Source organism: Corvus hawaiiensis, chromosome 18 (genome assembly GCF_020740725.1).
Source record: "Corvus hawaiiensis isolate bCorHaw1 chromosome 18, bCorHaw1.pri.cur, whole genome shotgun sequence".
NCBI classification, from domain to species: domain Eukaryota; kingdom Metazoa; phylum Chordata; class Aves; order Passeriformes; family Corvidae; genus Corvus; species Corvus hawaiiensis.
The window spans coordinates 12,886,944-12,905,178 of record NC_063230.1 but is presented as its reverse complement, the minus strand read 5'-3'; the positions used below and the strand labels follow the sequence as shown (position 1 = coordinate 12,905,178).

Below are 18,235 nucleotides of genomic sequence, written 5' to 3'. Positions count from 1 at the left end.
CCCGCCCTCCGCGCCGCGGTGCGCGGGGCGCCGGGCGGCCGCGGCGGGTGGCTGCCGGCTCTCCCCCAAAGTTTTTGGATCCGCGTCTCCTCATGATGTATGGATGATATATTGCATTGTGGGTGTCAATATAACTGACGGCCATATTTGCCGGTGCTGCTACTGCTGTAAACAACCCAAAGTGTCTGGGAGACACGGAGACGCTTCGCTGAATTTCAGGACGCTTCTCCTCCTCCCGCTGGCCATGTCTCTGGGAATGTCTTACAAGCCCAACTTGAACGCCCACATCCCCGGGACTCCCCTCAACCCGGGTAAGTCCGCGGCGGCAACTGGGTGGCAAGTTTGGGAGGCGAGCGGCGGGTGCCGCACCGGCACCTGGGGGAAGCCCCGGACTCGAGTTTGTGCCCAGTCCGGTATGGCGGGGCAGCGGCTCCGCGCCGCCATTACCCGCGCCCGCCCGCCCGCCGGCCGGCGCCGCCAGCCCCGCTCCGCGCCGCCCCCGCGCCGGGCACCGCGCCCGCCCGGCCCCGCGCCGCCGCCGCCGCCGCTCCGGGGCTCCGGCCGCCGGGTTTCCTCCATGCTCGGCTCCCCGGGGCGGCTGATTGATCTGGATCAGGAATATTCCGGCGGCGCCTCAGCGAGGACCGCTGCTGGCGGGACGCCGCAAGTGCGGCCGCTCGCCCCGTGCCTCGCCTCGCCTCACGCCTCCTCCGGCGGCGGGGCCGCCCCGGGCCGCGCTCCGCGGGCCGAAGGGGAGCCCCGGACCCCGGACCTCCGCCGGCGGAGGCACCGCCAGCGCCTCGGGGCGACCCTCGGTCAGCGCTCCCTTCTCGGAGTCTCCTCCGCATCCCGGGCGGAGGAGCCCTCTCCGCTCGCTGGAGATTTTTTGGGGATGGGGGGGGCACACAGGGATCGCACTATTCCTGAAAAAACTCCTGTTTAAAAATCACTGTTCATCCTTGGGTTTGTACAGGAGTCCTTCTAACTTTCCTCTTTAAAAAGTTTCCTTGACAGCATTAACTTTTTGCCTTTTTTTTTTTTGAAACTACGTTCCCCCGTTTTTCTCTTCCCGATTTCCGAAGGCATCAGCGGGCGGGTTTTTGCCGGTGCTGCGGTGCTGCTGTACATCGGGTCTCCGTGTGTGAGTCGGTGCAGCCTGAACAAAGCCGCAGCAGCAATTGCTTCGCTGTGGGATATTTGGAGGGGATCTCGCTAATCTGTGCGCGTCGGCTCCGATTAAACAGCACCAAAATGGAGAAGTTGGTTCTGACTTAAAGAAATCGCATTCCTGTCTCCCATCCCCGCAGCCCAGCCTTAAGGACTGGCATCACACAGCCACAAATCAGGCTAATTTTTTTTTCTTTTTCCCTGAGAAAAAGTTTTGGAGTTGGGTTAAGGAGGGAGGGAGATGTGCCTGGGTGATTTTTACAGCACCGTTAGTGGTTGTAATCCTGGTAGGCTGAGGAGCGAAAGGGATCTCCGGGATGCATCTCTATTCTAGCTACCAGGAGAGCAACAATCATATTTTACTGCAAGGGATCGTCACCAGCTGGTGGATGAGCCGAGGTGGCTGTGCCACCTCGATCCTGCGCGGAGCTGAGCTCGGTGGGGCTGCGAGGGTGCAAAGGCTCGGGGTGCCGGGGTCGTGTGTGGGGAGCACGGTGGGCCCGAGTGCTGCTCTGCGGAGGGGTCAGCGAGCAGGGGATGTGCCGAGGATTTTTGACAAAAAGCAGAAGTGTCACCGGAGGGAAAAAAAAAAAAGAAACAAAACAAAGCCCAGCAAGGGAAACCGTTCCCCTGTCGGCTCCCACGAGAACCTGTGCCTTGCTCTCCGGAACAGCCGTAAAATTGCAGGGAAAACAAAGGTGGTATTTTGCGATGGTGGGTGAGGGGTGGGGATTAGGTCATGCAGTGGGGGGGGATCCGAGTCTGGCTGCTCTGCGAGCAGGGACTGCAAAATCCCGGCTCAGACATGCCACGCACAATGCGAGCCGAGCAGTGAAGTTTCTGTCTCCAGCCCTCTCGGTGCCGTGTCTGTGCTTTCCAATGCTCCGGCTGCGATCAGGGCTTTGGATTCTTTCATGCAGTTTTATCTTCCCCTTCTCTCCCACCCTCCTTTTCCCCTTGTATCGGCAAGTTAGCAGCAGTTTGCTGTCATGCTGGAACTATTCTTGTCTAAGTTGTCCTCTCTTCTGAGTTCGGATCATCCTCAACACCCCCAGAATCTTTTCAATGAAAGAACGTCCTCCTCTGAATCCAAAATGGGCTCTCTCTTCCCTCCCTGTCTTCTGCCATTATCCTCACGCACCAGCTCTTCCTCTAGCTAGTGGTATTGCCAGCACCGTGGCCTAAGGCCAAGGGACTTAGACAAAGCAGTCCTTGCAGTTGCACATATCGCATTCAGAGTGATATGACTGCAAATGGCCCCCTCCTTTCTGGAGCTTAATTCTGATTTGGAGGAGATTGCTTCTCTATTGTGCCTAAATTAAATGCCCCCCAGCCAGGAGGATAAATCCTAGGTTTGCTTCCAAACCTGGGGTGAAGGACCCCCCCCCCCCCCACCGTCCTGCAGAGGAGAGGAAAACAGGAAATCTGTCCCTTTTGGCCTGAAATCAGCCCTGCAGAAGCCTCTCTGTATGAATGCTGAATATTTTGGTCTCGGCCGACGGAGGGCTCTGGGCAGCTGTGGATCTCACAGGGATTTTCCTCTGGGAGGTAATGCTGCTTCCCTGCAGTGCAGGGCTTCTGGTGCAGGAGTATTTGGGAAGGCAGTGTCGACTCAGCTCTTGGAGCCGCGTCCTTGCTGCAGAGCAAACTCCTTTCAAGTTGAGGCTGAGAGTAGCCACTCTGCAAAATTATACTTAAACTGCACATCAGTGAGATGAAGCAGTTGTGGTTGGTGGGTGCCTGGGCTCTGTTCTTGCATGGGAGCATGTTTTGGGAATCCAGTCCTGGACTGAAGTCCGGAGGGAGAGGAGCTGTGTGTGGGGGAGGAAATACGGGGAGGAAACCTCTGTGGGTTGTCGGCAGATCTGGGGATGACTGCGGGTGAGGAAAATGCAGCTGCTCCACAAGTGACTCAGGATGCTGGAAGCATCTGGGTGCTGACTCCTCTGCCTTACACCAGGCTGAGGGAAGGAGAATGTGTTGTCACTGCAGAATTCAGTGCCTGTTTCTGTTCCCCATTGCCCAGGTCAGTGCTGACACTTGGCCCAGGGTGGCTGAAACCAGGCTTGCAGTGTTTTGTCTCAATTTTGTCTGAAGTCACCTTCCTGGAGGGCCTGTGCTCAGGGAATTGGGTTCCTGCATGTAGTACCCCAGGCTTTCAATTCCAAGCTGCCTGTGCTTGGTGAGCCCCATTTAATCTCCTGCACAAGCACCTTCTGTGCCTGGGCTGTAAAAAGGTGCTCTGTTAGGGACCTGTAGTGGCTCTACCTTCCCAGCCTCACCTGACCCTGCAGTGTCCCAGGGGAACCTCTGTTACCTCTTCTAACAACCGTGTTTTGATTTGTTTGTCTTCTCTTGCTTATCCTACCGATTCCTGGGAAAGTACTGTTTCCTCCTCATCTGTCTTGTGTTTCATATTGTTTGACTATTTCTCTGTAAGGGAGCAGCTGCTGAGCTGAGGTGAAGTAGAGCATCTCCACTGACTTAAGTTGAACTAGACACTTACACCAGCTGTGAACAGGTCTGTAGTTTGTTTTTCACCATGTTTCCATGTGTTTTCTGGTTCAGTGGATATTCACCAGCATTCCTATTTTGTTTAGAGTAAGCGCAGGTCAGAGAAAATGTGTTTCAAGATACAGAAGCTAGCAGAAACAGCTTGGGATTTTCCTTTACTTTTATTCTCATTCTTGCAGAAATGTCAGCTTTTGAGACAAAATCCTGTTTGTGTAACAAAGCTTTAAAACTGTCATCTGTAGGGTCTGGAAACAGCAATTCCAGCTGATAGTGACAAGGGAAGGAGCTGTGTCTTGGCTCCACGTGAACAGGTGGTGACCTGTACGAGTGCTGCTGTAGCTGCTGTAGGACCAAAGGTGCACCTGCCACACCTCACAGCAACCACAAGTTTCTTGTGAAAAGTGCAAATTCTCCCTGGGAGGTGAAATGAAAAGAATTTCCGTGGCTGGGGCTGTAGCTCGCAACTGGAGAGACCAGTTCCATTCAGTCCTGAGAAACGATACCAGCACACGAGGCTGGCCCTTATGTTCTCAGCACTGCAGTGCAGACTTGCTTGAGCACATGGCTTGCTTGTCGCCCTTTACAGAGACAGCTTCTGTTTGATATTGTTGACCATATTGAGAGGTTGTTTTTGGAGTGGGAGTACTGGAAAGAATACTCTTTGTAGGCAGAACAGAGAGCAAAGTGTTTGTGCCTTAGCAGAGGGGATATTTTCTAGGAGATACGCTCCCCTCTCCAATTCAGACTGAAATTTGCTGGATCCCTGACCTCTTGAAGTCCATGTGAAGTTAAGTATGATGTAAAAAGAAGCTCTCCAAACATGTTTCAGAATTAGCGATTTTCAAGTGGACTTGTTTGGGCGTTTAGAAAACTGGCATTTTTGGCTTTGTCTACCTGAGTGTTTTGCTTGAGAGCAAAGATGTGGTTTTCACAGTCAGCGAATCTGTGCATGGTCCCCACCCAGCTACACAGTGGTTTGGGTTCATGCTAACTGGATTCCTTTTGGATAAAAATGGTCCAGAAGCTCTGCTCCAGTTGTGCAACACTGATGCTCCATCCCTTTCAATGGGAACACAAAGATCCAAACCAAAGATGGCACAGCTTTGAACCATACCCCCCTAGTCTGGGGGACCAGACTAAAATCTAACCTTAAGTCATACCCCCTCAGGCCAACTACATGTGGTGTACATGTACCAAATGCTTTCATCTTTTGATCTGTTCCTTGTGGTGCCAAATAACTTGCTAGTGTAGGAATAGCTTAAGCAAGGAAAGAAGAATGGTGGGGAGTCAAGGGACTGGCTTTTGTTTTTCTGATAAAAAAAGAGACAGGAGGGTAGGAAGAGGAGACATAAACCATGACCGTTATCCACATGGAAAGATTAAATAGCACGAGAGTACTAGAGGAAAGGCCCAGAGTGTGACAGATCAAAAGAGCAAGGCCTCTGGCTGTTATGATAAAGAATGTCCTAGTTCTTGAGAACATATTTATGTGTCTGTGCACTGTGTTTTTTTAAAAGGAAATAGTTTTATTCAAAGAAAGGTCTGTTTCTTCCACAAGGGCTGTTCAAGGGAGAAATAGTGGGCGAAAATACAATTTTCACAGCCAGTGCTCTAAGGAATAGTTTGTGCAAATGAGAACAGGGTCCATTATTTTAAATTTAAAAATTTATGGGAAGGTTGGGGAGAATGGGGGCTGTCTGTTTGAGCTCTGGGTTGGCAACTGCTGTTAGAATTCAGAGTGTGGCTTGGCTGTTCAGTGGATCTACTTGTGTAGACATGCATGTGGTGTCCCATGGATGGCAAGGAGCTCTTGCTGAACTCAAACCAAAGTGTGTAGAGGGCTAAGGAATAAAATATTCTTGTAGTCAGCCAAAACACTACAGCTGTGTTCAGCTACTTGCTGCAGAAATAGCTGTGCTGGGTGAAGCTGTTACCTCTCCCTTGGTGCTCGAGGATGCCTCACAGTGTGCATTGGCAAAGCAGCTCCAGGAGGATTTCTCATGTGTTTTCTTGCAAAGTTGTCTAGTTTAGGACAGAAGAATTTATATCCTCTCAGTTAAAATATTCCAGCCTCGTTGTTTGGTACCCCATATGGTCAGGACTCCAACTGCCATCACCTGAAGCCCATGAGAAGGTCCCACAGCGTGTGGCAGAGGCAGTAACCTCCAGCACTCTGGGGAGGTGGTGACCACAGGCCACTGAAATGGCCACAGCCTCGATGTTTCAAGCAGCCTCAGCTTGGAGGGTCTGTGAAACAGAGGGAGAAGTGTTGAGATTCCCCAGACTGCACCATGCGCCCTGGATAAAGTCCAGGCTACAGGTACCTCTTCTTACATGCTCTTGTGTTCGTGCGTAGAAAGAGTCTGTAAAATGGCAGGAGTTTGCCTTTGTGGTTTTATAGGACCTTACAAAGCACAGGGCAGTAGAGAAACACATATCCAGTGGGGTTGGCCCTTGGCCTAAGTCAGTCCTACACAAGTAACTCAGTGAGTTGTGTGACTGTTCCTGGTTTTCCTTTGCTGCCTGTAGAACAGGGGGGCAGCTGAGTTCTGTAAATGCCTTGGCATCTGCCAGAGTGGATCAGGTGAGTGTACCCAAGTGTTCCTGCTCCTGCTCCTGCTCCTCCCTTCAGGGTGCTCAGCAAGCTGCCTTCCCAGTTATTTTTCCAGCAAGCAGCAGTAATAGAATTAAGAATTAAAACTTGAAGCAGCAAATTGGTCATCATTGCTCAGGCTTGGAGCTGAAGGGATCCCTACAAACCTATCAGAAATTAATGAGAAGATTCCTGGTCAGTGGGAGTTTAGGCAAACAAAGATTGATTTGAGATCCTTTGTCTCTCAGGGTGTTAATTTGGGCTCAGAGAGACTGCTGGAAGGAAGAGATTTTGATAACAAAATCTAATTTCTGTTTGCTGTACCCTCCCATAATTAATAAAGATTAATATTAATTAATAAGAAAAACACTATATTTTTGTGGAGAAAAATGCTTCTGGTAGTCTTCTGCTTGAATACAGAAATAAAAGACATTGTTGGCACTAGAATAAGTGGGGACCTGCAAGGTTTTGTGTACATTTAATTGGGAAAGTGAAGGGAGGAAAGTGTGTGTATTAATTTAGGTTTTAAACAACAGCAAGCACTAAGACAATTTGGGATGTGATACAGGGTGTCACTGAAATTCAGTACCAAGCACACTCCCTTTTCGATTCTGTCAGTTCTTAACTGTCTCCATTGTCATTTTAACGTTAGAGAGAGCAAGCCTCAATTTAGATCCCCCCTCCTTTTTTCTCTCTAGTGAATACCTAATCATCACACCGATTTTTGACTGGGTATTGACTATGAGACTTCCTGGCCTAATTTATCTTTCTAGCTATAATAGCAATATCTGGTGATTTTTTTTTTTAATCCGAGATACACAGGCTGTTCAGACACGCAGATGAATTTTGGGTTAATTGAGTAACAGTCATCCAAGACCCAGGGCTTCTCCTTGAGATTAACATACAAAGTGATAGGTCAAAAAGCTCAAGGTTTGTTGCCCTGTGAGATACTAATACCCCCCCAATTAATTTCATTTTCATGATCGCATCGTTTTAAATTGAGGTGAAATCAAGGATTTTTCATTTTTTCCCCCCCTCCAGCTGAGTTTGACTGGCACAACTTCTGACACGGATGTATGGAGGCTGGTACCGCGGCCAAGCCAAATCCTTTTCTTTGTTCTCTGGGCCTGCTGCTGCTGCTGATAAAGTGGTCGGCGCATGGCATTATGTCTTATTACATTTTTGATGCAGACTGCAAAGAAACGGGTAAACTCACCATGGTTACCACGCTCTGTCACTTGGCAGGGCCCGGCGCACTCAGCGATGGCCTCTAGTGTCTGCAGCGCAGCTCTGCACCGCCCCGGCTGCTCCGCGCATCCCGCCCCAGCCAGCCCCGCTCCTGCCTCACCGCCGCCTCCTCAAAGTTCCTCGCTTGCTTTTGTCCCTCGCTCTTGACCGAGGGTCACTGCTGGGGTCAAACTCCCGTGCTGACACCAGCCTGTTTCTATGTCCGTGAAACTTTTCTGGGTCCCAGATCCACTCACTGCTTTGTCCTGGCACCTCACGTTTCTAGGAGAGCTTTTCTCTTTTATCTAGACATAGCCTGCTGTGTTATTTCCTGCAGACCAAGTGCGTGTCATTGCTTAAATTAACAGAATGTGAAACAATCACTAAATTATCTGTGCTATGATATCATAGAATATGCTGAGTTGGAAGGGACCCATCAGAATCATTGAGTCAAACAACTGGCCCTGCACAGGACAGCCTGAGACTCACGCCATGTGCCTGAGAGCATTATCCAAATGCTTCTTGAACTCAGGCTTAGCACTGTGACCACTTCCCTGGGGAGCTTGTTCCAGTGCCCACCATTTCCTGATATGCTTAACCAATATGTTATCATCAACCCATAAGGGATCAATAAGTTGCTCATCGTTTTGTATGGGCTGCAGCTCAGTTTTTCTTGGTGGGTAGATCAGGATTCTTGAGCCTGGTCATTGGAGTCCTTGCCTTATTCACATCCAGTTTGGAGCTCCCAGGTCTTGTATGTGACTGCTTGCAACAACAGTTCAGAGACAAGTCTTTGCAGGATGGGTCTTTTGTTTTATTGTACATGAGGAAAAATCGCTTAAGCCTTTCTCTGCTTAATTGAGGTAATTAAACCTTCTTACCTTGCAGCACAAGGGGCTCATTAATGTTTTTGAAGCATTTTGAAGTCCTTGGAAAAACGATGTGGTTTGCTGTTGTGTCATGTTCAGTAATTGTTGAAATTCAGTCATCTGGACTTGAAATACTGAGTTTCACATACAGAAATCTTACACTTGTGTGTGTATTTTGAGCTGATAGTGTGAAGAACTAATTGAGAGAGTAGCTGACAACTGTGGTGTTCCTACAGTGCCCTACTCTATGAGGGTGTTGGTTTGGGGGGGTTTTACTATGCTTAAGCAAAATTAGCTCCGTGTGAAACCTCAGTGATGAAACTACAGGTTGTAATGACATAAAATTTAGCAGCTTTGTTAAAGACAAAGAGAAACCTTGCTTTCTTTAAGGTGACCTAGTGGCCAGCCCAATTTGGCTTTTTGGGATTTCACATGTGGTTAACTAGTAAAAATTAAGAACATGCTCTCTTCTTGTAATGAAGAAGACACCTCAGTGATATCCTGTGATAACTGAAGTGGAAAGAGACTTCCCGGCTGAGGACAAGAGTCTTTTCCACTATGTTCAGCAGAGCTTGTTACAGAGTAACTGCTGGCCCTTTCTTTTTTTAGAGAGGGGAAAATAGGAATGAAATCATTTGCAACTTTAAAACAAAGCTAGAGATTTACATAGTTCTGAGCCCCAGTGACTTTTAGCATCAGTTTAATTTAGATTTAAATGAAGGCTGGTAAATGAGATCTGTTCCTCATATGAAAGACAGTTGGGAATTTTCAGCAAAGGAGTTTGTAAGGGGGGAGATATTTCCAGACAGCAGGCAGTCTGTGTCTGTGCCTACAGGCAAAGACAGCAGCATCCATGGATGCAAGGGCACTTGAGCTGCAAGAGTGAAGAAGTTCTGTGCTGTGATGCTCCCTTGCTCCCAAGTGCATAACCAGCAGGCTTTTTAGTACAGTTGTGAAGTGGGCAGCATAATTAAGCCCCTTACAAAAAAGTCTAACAATTTTTTCTCAAACCCAAATTCTTACCATTGTGGGACAAGGGGGAGAAAGTGTTTTGATTGTTCATTTCTGGAGCAGTTTGTCAGTGATGACATTAGAGTCTGTTTCTGGAGCTCATAACTGACTCAAAACTTATCAGATGTGAATATAATCTTTTATAACTTTGGAAAAAGTAACCATAACACAAAGTGATGTTATTTTCCCTTTGATCTACTTATACAGCACAATTTGACTGGCTAAAAATGTTTGATATCACACAAAGAGGAATAATGGTAGCACTCCTCGCCTCCGATGTCGCACAATGAGCAGCAGATCTGATGTACCTCAACTGACTGTTCCCTAGGAATAGTTCTGGCATTGGCTGAAAATAGTACTGAGGGTAACTTGCTTTGACCATGTGATGACACTTTGAGTTGCAAAATTACTTTCAGATAACTTGCACTGAAAAAATAAAAATAGCACAGCACATTAGACTCATCTGTGTGGAATGTATATATGCAAAAATAGGGCTCCTTAATACTTAGAGTTTGTCTAGGCAGAACAACCTGTCATGCTACACTCTGCTTCACTTTTAGGCAAACAATTTGCACTGATAATGCTGCAGGCTGTGCTGTTTCCAAGTGTTCATCAAACATGAGAGAAGCATTAATTCAGCCATTCTCTTCCTAGCAGTGACGCTCGGAAATGTCATTAGTGATCTTAGACAAAGGTGAGAGGTCACAGCTTTAGGAACAAGTGATTAAAATGTGTCCCAATGTAACAGACTAATTAATCTTTAGATAATAGCAGGGTTTTTTTTTCTCTTTTCTCTCTGCAGCTGGGAGTGTTCACTCTCCCTCCACAAGTATGGCAACATCGGCGCAATACAGACAGCTCATAAACGACTACGGCCCTCCATCTCTAGGCTATACACAGGGGATGCAGGTACAGCTCTGCTTATTTTCCTTTAATCAGATCACTGACCCTACATTTGCATAGTAGCAGGGATTGTGGCCTGTAATCTGAGGTGTTCCTCCCTCCCACCAAGGTCTGAAATCAAACCCAAATGGCAGAATGCTTCCTCGCACATGTCTGGGGATCAAATTAGGCTAAGCCGAGTGCTGAGTGAGGTTGGTTCCTAATTATCTGTCCCATCCAGTCTGAGTCGCAGAGAAACACGTCTTGAATTATGTTCTGTAAGGGCACTTACATATTTTAAAGTTATTTGTTAAAACCCAGTATTTCTATACAGTTTTGTTTTATCTTCTCACTCTCTCTGCCTGGCTAACTTCTTCATAAAATATACACTGTAACACTGAAAAACCAGAAACAGGGTTAAATAAGCAGTTCCCAGTTTGCTGGGTTTGCAGGAGTGTTTTAACTTCTGCTTCACCTTAAGGCCAAGGCTTGAGTTGCATCCTCCCAGTTGATCCCAATTTTTGAAGGGCACGTAGCATCATGTCCAACTGCAGCAGCAATTTCAATAAAGAAAATCATGTTTATATAATAATCTTGAAATTCTGTTCTTTTAAAAAGAGATTTACAGGGCTATTTCTGGTCTTCCATAAACTTCCACTTGGTGTTTCTTGTAATTGTTTTGATTTTACAGTATTTGATTGACATTATGCTACTTTCAACTGCAGGGTACCAGCAGCAGTCAAGTACCACAGAGCAAATATGCAGAACTTCTAGCTATCATAGAAGAATTAGGAAAAGAGATTAGACCTACATATGCTGGGAGTAAAAGTGCGATGGAGAGGCTAAAAAGAGGTAACATTTAAACTTATTTTAGAAAATAATTGTGTCTCATACACTTTGTGCACTGACTACTTGTATATAGCTTCATGACAACTGTTTCCTTTGAAAGGAGACAGCTTGATCTCCTCTTGAAAGTGGGAGTATTAACCAGCAACTGAAGCCTTTTGATGCTCTGTCCATGCTGTATTTGACAGATAAACAGTGACAAAATGTGTCTTATGTGCACACAGGGAGTTTCAGTTAATAATCCAGACCTTACTGTAGAACATCTAGGGATACATTCTTTCAGGCTCCTGGTGATTTACTTGGCGTTTCAATTCCCTTTTCTCCCCCCTCTCCAAAATCCAAGCATTGTTTGCTTCTTCTCATACACATCTCCCATCTACTTGGCCCAGGAATCTTTACTGAAGTAGATTTTGCCTAAAGAAATACAACATTGTGGTAGTTCACACCGAGGATGGTGGAGAAAAGAGCTACAAAAAACCCCCAAAGAGGTGTTAGGGAAGGCTGTTCAGACTGAGATGTCAAACATGAACGTTCTCTCTCTGTGGAGAGTGGGGCTGCCTAGGCTCCGTTACCTGCTGTCAAGTGCATGCCATTAAAAGTCCACTAGTAAGGGACAGAGCAGCTTTTAGGGCTGGCTGATGAGTCTCTCCAGCTTTGCTTTGTCAGCTAAAAGGGGTAATAAATGCCCTTTCCTTGAAGTGTAAAGGAAACCCCCACATGCCCCACTGCTGACATCAGCCTGACATTGTCCTCTGCAGCGGACGTGCAGGGATATTTCTGAAGGAGCAGTGGGACATTCCACTGCTCCAGCTCCTGAAATGACCCTGGAAGGCCACAGACAACAGTTGTACTGGCAGTCCTGTCTTCCAGCATGACATGGTTACTTCTTCCTTCCTTCCTGTGGTCCTTCTGCTGAGATTGGCTCATGCCTTCAACCTGGAATGGGAATGTTATTGTAACAGACGAACTTCACCACCTTGCAAATCCCCCTTACATTTACCCGAGACTACAAAGCTTTATTTAAGGCTCAACCATTATGGAAGAGTAATATATCTGCCATGACATGCAATAAAATGACTAGTAGCTGTTCTGGGAAAGGATGCAATAAAGTCTGCTGATGAGTGGTAAGTGGAATCTGGCCCAGCTAAAATCAATGTTGCTGGAGTCTCTCTTTATTGCATTGCCTGAGTCAGTATTAATAGATCATGAATGGCAACAGGCTAATGGGGACAGCTCGAGAGAGACTGAGAGAGATGCAGACATTCTCTGAGTTGGATGGTTTCGTTCCGTGAGGAAAAAGTTGCTTTGCTGCTTCTTGCAGCATCTTAGGTTTAAGAAACAACGCTGCCACTGTGACTTGCCAGTGTTGCACAAAATCCTAAATAAATACTTTTTGCTGCCATCTTTTGGTCACAAAGGTACCTCTCTTTCCATTTTGGGAGTCTGATGGCTGAAGGAGCATGTGCAAGTGTGAGAGCAGAAGTGATTGAGGGTAACCACGTGACTGCCGCCTCCGTGGCCATGGAGGTTATCCCTGAATAAAGTCCCTGTCCCCAGCTCCTAAGCACAGATACTGACCTCTAAAACTGGCCAAATTCCCAGTGTTCTACATTATTCAGAGTAGTTCTGCTGCATAAACTGGGCATCCTGCCACCAGATCCAGGTCTAACACACGGCTTTGAGTTTGTGTTTCTGCATCCCACAGCTGCAGCTTTCCTTGTCCGTGGCAGTTTAACCCTCTGCAAAGCCTTGCACTCATCAAGTCCTCCCAGGTCAGTAGGCTGCTGCTGTGATCAGGGCTAGCAGCCTTCTAGAAACAGAAGCCATTATCTCTCGAGATTAACCATCTATTGCCTTACTGCCCTTTCTCCACCTTGTTAAGGAGCATGATTGAGCAGAGAAATCACCCTCTATCTTGCCTAGTCAGCAAAATATAAACCTCCTTTGTTGTAGAAAAATCTGTCCATCTCTCATTTTAACATCTATCTCAAGCTCTGTTCTTTCAGCAGCTCTGTGAGCATGAATCTACATTTAGTTCCAGGATTAAGAACCAAGGTCCAGATTGCTGGAACTCAAGGCAACAGGGCTTGTAGTGGAAAATTCCACATTATGTCTATCAGATGAGAGTAGACACGGCAGCATGTAAAGTGGTGATGATTTACACTGGGAACTGAGCCAGTGTTAGGAGGTAACTTTCTGCACACACCATAAAAAAACCCCTCTTATTTTTACATGAGACACAACTTGTCTTTAAACAGTATTACGATGGCTTGAATTTTGATGCATCCTCCCAGAGGAGAACTATCCCAAGGCATTAAGAGCTTACTAAAATGACTCCCCAGATAACTTTGTAATTTGTTTCACTCCACTTTAGCAAAATAACTCACTGGTAGGTAAGATTTTTTTTTCCCCCTTAAATTTTTGATATTAAGTAGGCCCACACTGCACATTAAGATCTACCTGCCACTGCAGACTTAGAAATCTTACTGTGTTCTGATTCCTGGTTTAGTCCCTTTTCAATTTGTAATGCAAGTTTGGGAAGGCAGGCTTGTTTAATGGCAGCTGATATTTGGGAAGTGAGGGCTGTCCCCCTTAGCTGAGGCCTTCTGTGGTAGCCTTGGCAACTGGGGACAGAAATACATAAACCTTTCTGTGGACTGTCACTGCAAGTGTGGCCTGAATGGGATGATTTAAAACACACCCAATTCTTTTGCAGGCATTATCCATGCTAGAGGATTAGTTCGGGAATGCCTGGCCGAGACGGAACGAAACGCAAGATCCTAGCCCACTGATTCAGCTGCAAGATTTTCCATCTCTTCATGAAGAAAAAGTAACACTTATTCTTTTTGACTCTCGAAACATTCAAATTCCTTTATTTTGAATGTTTAACCGTTCTTGTTTCGCCCTTGCAAAAATGTACAGTTAAGAATGAAAAAAACCACGGATTTTTCAACTTACTGAGGGTTTGCATTTTCTAAAGACGTTAAAACTCCCTAAAATGTTTCTAAAACATGGAAACCGAAGTGCATGCAGAGGAATGCTCTTTCTCTCCCAGGCTGTATTTCAGTTCTCTTCTTATCCAGCCACAGCCTCATTCTGTTTTTTTCCTTTGACTATGTTCACTTATCCCCAAAATGTCAATCTTTCAAAGTTTGACATAAGCTCTAAGGATTTTTTTTTTAATAAATGCAGAATAGCATGCTGTACCTAGTAGTCTGCTAAGCCACAATTTGTCATACAGCATAGACCCTGCTTAGAAATAACCCTTCCCTTCTCTTATTTTTCCTTTTTTTGTTCATTTTGCATAAACATTTGCATGACTGTTAGTGCTTTGAAGTCCACTTAAAGTGCATGAGCTATATGGAAAACAGGGAAGCCTATTAAATAATAACAAGGTCCTGGAAAGCTGATTTCTACATTAAGGCTGGAGATTTCAGTTTAAAGTTTGCAAAAAAAAAAAAAAAAAAGAAAAAGGAACATTCTGGATAAATTACTAAAACTATTATTTGCATCTTTGTATGTATTTATTACTTGACGTAATAAAGCTTATTTTCATTAACAGTTTGTATTAAAACTATGTACAGTCACTTTAATCAGATTCATACTCCAGGAGCAAGAACTGGCAACAGATAAAAATTCAACCTTCATGCAGGAGTTCAGGAAAGGACAAGGGAAGGGGCCTGCAGATTGCTGGAACATTCCACCTATGGCACAGGGTGCAGTTGGTCTCTGGGAGAAGGAGGTGAAGTTCTAGAAGTCTCTGTTGCCTTCAAAATCCATACTCTGGCTTTGGGTCTTTGTTGAAGGCCAAAACCTGGTGGTGGCAGCTGGTGAGGGTGCTGTCCAAAAATGAAAGAGAAGTTCTGGTTAAGCAGTTGGAGTTGTTAACAGGATAAAACCAGGAAAAATGTACTTCAGGAGTGGCTTCAGAGTAATGGTGACAAAGGAAACGCAGCTGCATTTGTTTTTATTAAATGGGAAACTGTCAAAATGAGTGGAGGTACCAACATGGCCAAGCCTAAGTGCAGCACAGCATAAATAAGATAAACAACTCTAATTAATTAATTCACAGCTTGGATGAATTGGACTCTGTTGTCTTGGGAGGCAGCTTCCAACACAGGTCATTCTTTATCTGCAATGACTCAATTCTACCTCAGAACTGGAGGGCCATGAGGGACCACCCCTCACTTGCTGGAGGGCCCTCCCTGTGTTCCAGTGCTCAGCACCACTCCAGGTAAGATCTGGAAAGTTGCTGGTTAAACTTTATTCAGAGCTGAGTAGCACAGAGCAATTGTTCAGCTGACAGATCTGAACCAGTGACTGGTGTCTCTTCCATCAGCAGCTCAGTTCACACCATCACAACCAGTATCCAAACCTCTATAAAGGATTTACGTCACTGAAGGCATTGCATGAGTAAGGAAGGATGGGAAGTGAGAACCTTTTAGTGCTGTTCTCATGTGCTGGAGCTCCTACGAAGCAGCCCAAAGTGTCTTCTGGACAGAAGGAAATTATTGATTTTTTGGGTCTCTGTTAACAACGGTGGAAAGCTTATAGCTCCTCTTTAACATTTAAGATCTTAAATTTAACATTTTAAGATTGCTTTATCTTCTGAACCTGGCAGAAAAACTGATTGCTAAATGTGATTAATGAGATGATGGCAAGGAGAAGCAGGAATACATGAGTGCTTTTATCTCCTCAGCTTTACAGGAACAGCAGGTCACCACCCGCGGTTTCAGCTGTGCTTATGAAGGCCTACATCATTTGTTAGTTGGAAAACTCTGTTTAGGTCTAATGACAAACAATTTTCTTACCCTACTAGGGCAAGTCAGTATTTCACATGTTTATTCCTTATCCAATTGTTGCATCTCTTTAAAAAGCTTTTTCCTTTCTAGGTTTTCCTTTGCTCTTCTTTTTTTCTCCTGCTTTTGCTTCTCTGATGCTTTCTTCTCTTTAAAAACATCACTGTCTTCACCTTTGTAGAAAAGGTCAACTTTTTCCCGCAGGATTTCTCTGGCAATCTTTCGGTTCTTCTCCACTGATCTTGTCTGATGACACTGAAGAAATACAAAGGACATTTTTACTGAAACTTTAACCTGTTTATCCTTCTGCTTTCCCTTTCTATATATTCCTACCGTTACAGTAAAGAAAATCCCCTCTTCTCCAAGCCAAGAGCATCCTCCCACCAATAACAGCTGCAACTTTTATATCCAGATGATGTATTTTAATAATTATTTGCTACTGTAACTCATCAGGCTGGGTTTTGCATTAATCTTTAATGCTTCCCATATTACCTTGGAAAGCTGCTTGAGTTTAACTTAGCTGTGTCTTCCCCTTGTGACAGGAAGCAAAGATTAATTTCAAGGTATTCATCCACAAGAAGTAGATAAGATAAATGCTTAAAAAGGATCTGCAGATGAGTGTGATCAACTTGCTAAGGAAGAGATTCTAACTCACATGAGGGACAGGAATGTGACAGCTGCCACCAAATGGCAGCTACAAGGAAGATTCATTTAACTGAAAACTACAAAACAGTAACTGGGTGGCAGAGCCAGGAAAAGCAGCTCTGACCCCAAGTTTATTTATCTGCTGACAGCCAAAACTGCTTCTTGCTGAGATTCTTTACTATATATATATAAACTTTTCTTCCATGCCATCTGCATTGTGATTATGCTTTACTCTGAAAGGAGACTTGGAAGTCATGATGCAATTTGTGACTCAATAAAATAAAACACAATTACCTTCACTACAATCCCAGATGGAATATGCTTCAGGACAACACAGTTGTTTGTCTTATTTGTGGCTTGACCTCCTGGACCATCACCTCTTACAAACTGTTCTTCTAATTCTGCCTCAGTTAGTTCAAGGAGATTCAAAGAGTTCTTTCTTGCTGCCTGAAGCAAGGGAATGCTGGGCAGAGAGAGCTGCTGCTTCCTCAAAATCCACCGTGTCCATGATGGTGTTCGCACCTCTCTCAGTAAGAATGCAAAATGAAATAAACTTGGAACATTCATACGGAAATGACAACACGGCTTCTCTGGAATGAAACCTGGAATGGAATTGGACAGTGGAGTTTACCACGAGAATCCTCGTTTTAAGATGAGCTACTTTAGCTGCACATATAGAGCAGTATTTCAATATTCAGATTTATTTATTTTCCCAAGGTCAAGGTATTAAGATTATTAACAAAGGCACAAAGGTATGCCTGGAAGTGTGCATTTTCCCCATGGATAATGAGGAATGTCAGGTCCTGTTGCTGTCAAGTGTCAGTCTTCAACAAAGCATTGGGTAAGCAATTAAAACAGTACATGCTGTTATGCTTGAAATATTATATTTGACTCAGATGAAAATACTTCAGTGTGTGAAGAAGTGCCACGTGGCAATTAACAGAAAATTTGAACTTAACTGTTGAAATGAAAAAATAATTAAAAGAAAACTTTTATTGGCGGCCACTACAGAAGTTAGTAACGTTTTTAAATAAAGAATACATGCAGAAAAACGAGCAGCGGTTCTGCCTAGTTCTGAACGAGCCTTTATTTACCAGGTTTCCTACGGCTCCAACCCCTTACAGGAGCTCGTTTTGAAACCAGGACTGCAAACTCTTGATAAGATTTAAAAAATTATGATCCCTCTCAGCCTACTCCTGCTGTTTGACACTACAACTCTAAAGCAGGAGTAAACACAGAAGACACTCGAGAATTTACTCAATTTCCGTCAGCGCAGCGCCCGGCCGCGGCCGCCCCGCGGCTGCCAGCAGCCCTGCGGGCTGGAGTTAGGCTCGGAGAGCGGCTCCGGGCGGGGCGGCCCGGGAGAAGCCGAGAACCGAGGCCCAGCCGGACCGGTCGAGCCCCAGTCAAGCCCCAGTCAAGCCCCAGTCAAGCCCCAGTCAAGCCCCGCTCGCCCCCGCCGCCCCCGCTCACCTCCGCCGGCCCTCCCGCGCCGCGCCCGCGCTCGCCGTGGGGGAGGGCGGTGCTGCCGGGCTGATTGGCATGTGGGGCAGCCAATCGCTGCGCGAGGCGGGCGGGGATCGTGCTCGCCCTCCAATCGGCTTTCTCGGGGACCGGCGCGGCGGCGCGCGCCAATCCCCTGGCGGCGGCGCGCGGGCTTTGCCGCGCAGCGAATCAGCGCG

At 46.0% G+C, this 18,235-nt stretch overlaps 2 protein-coding genes across 5 annotated transcripts; one reads left to right on the top strand and one right to left on the bottom strand.

Annotated features, from left to right (window-relative positions):
• On the top strand, nt 1-14,668 carry CDK2AP1 (cyclin dependent kinase 2 associated protein 1). Of its 2 annotated transcripts, none has more exons than XM_048322566.1 (4): nt 1-311; nt 10,184-10,290; nt 10,989-11,115; nt 13,826-14,668. In XM_048322566.1, exons 1-4 carry the CDS (start codon nt 104-106, stop codon nt 13,891-13,893), a joined length of 510 nt encoding a protein of 169 aa, XP_048178523.1. In that variant the 5' UTR covers nt 1-103; the 3' UTR covers nt 13,894-14,668. The 2 variants fall into 2 exon arrangements, with proteins under 2 accessions (XP_048178523.1, XP_048178524.1); XM_048322567.1 differs by lacking the exon at nt 1-311 and adding an exon at nt 2,490-2,715.
• On the bottom strand, nt 13,950-18,202 carry MTRFR (mitochondrial translation release factor in rescue). Of its 3 annotated transcripts, none has more exons than XR_007207365.1 (4): nt 18,027-18,202; nt 16,848-17,155; nt 15,548-16,163; nt 13,950-14,948 (listed from the first exon to the last, which is right to left on the bottom strand). XR_007207365.1 is itself a non-coding variant. In XM_048322568.1 (4 exons), exons 2-3 carry the CDS (start codon nt 17,118-17,120, stop codon nt 15,951-15,953), a joined length of 486 nt encoding a protein of 161 aa, XP_048178525.1. In that variant the 5' UTR covers nt 17,121-17,155; nt 18,027-18,201; the 3' UTR covers nt 13,950-14,948; nt 15,921-15,950. The 3 variants fall into 3 exon arrangements, 2 of the variants coding, with proteins under 2 accessions (XP_048178525.1, XP_048178526.1); XM_048322568.1 differs by having other exon boundaries at nt 15,921-16,163; nt 18,027-18,201; XM_048322569.1 differs by lacking the exon at nt 18,027-18,202 and adding an exon at nt 17,648-17,891 and having other exon boundaries at nt 13,950-16,163.
• Nucleotides 18,203-18,235: the final 33 nt, after the last annotated feature.

Excerpts from the sequence above, each read along its gene's own strand:
- CDK2AP1 (XM_048322566.1), top strand. The coding sequence starts at position 104 with ATGATATATTGCATTGTGGGTGTCAATATAACTGACGGCCATATTTGC. Across the intron at positions 312-10,183 it reads CGGGACTCCCCTCAACCCGG|CTGGGAGTGTTCACTCTCCC; the intron begins GTAAGTCCGCGG and ends TTCTCTCTGCAG. Across the intron at positions 11,116-13,825 it reads GATGGAGAGGCTAAAAAGAG|GCATTATCCATGCTAGAGGA; the intron begins GTAACATTTAAA and ends ATTCTTTTGCAG.
- MTRFR (XM_048322568.1), bottom strand. The coding sequence starts at position 17,120 with ATGAATGTTCCAAGTTTATTTCATTTTGCATTCTTACTGAGAGAGGTG. Across the intron at positions 16,164-16,847 it reads CATCTGGGATTGTAGTGAAG|TGTCATCAGACAAGATCAGT; the intron begins GTAATTGTGTTT and ends GTATTTCTTCAG.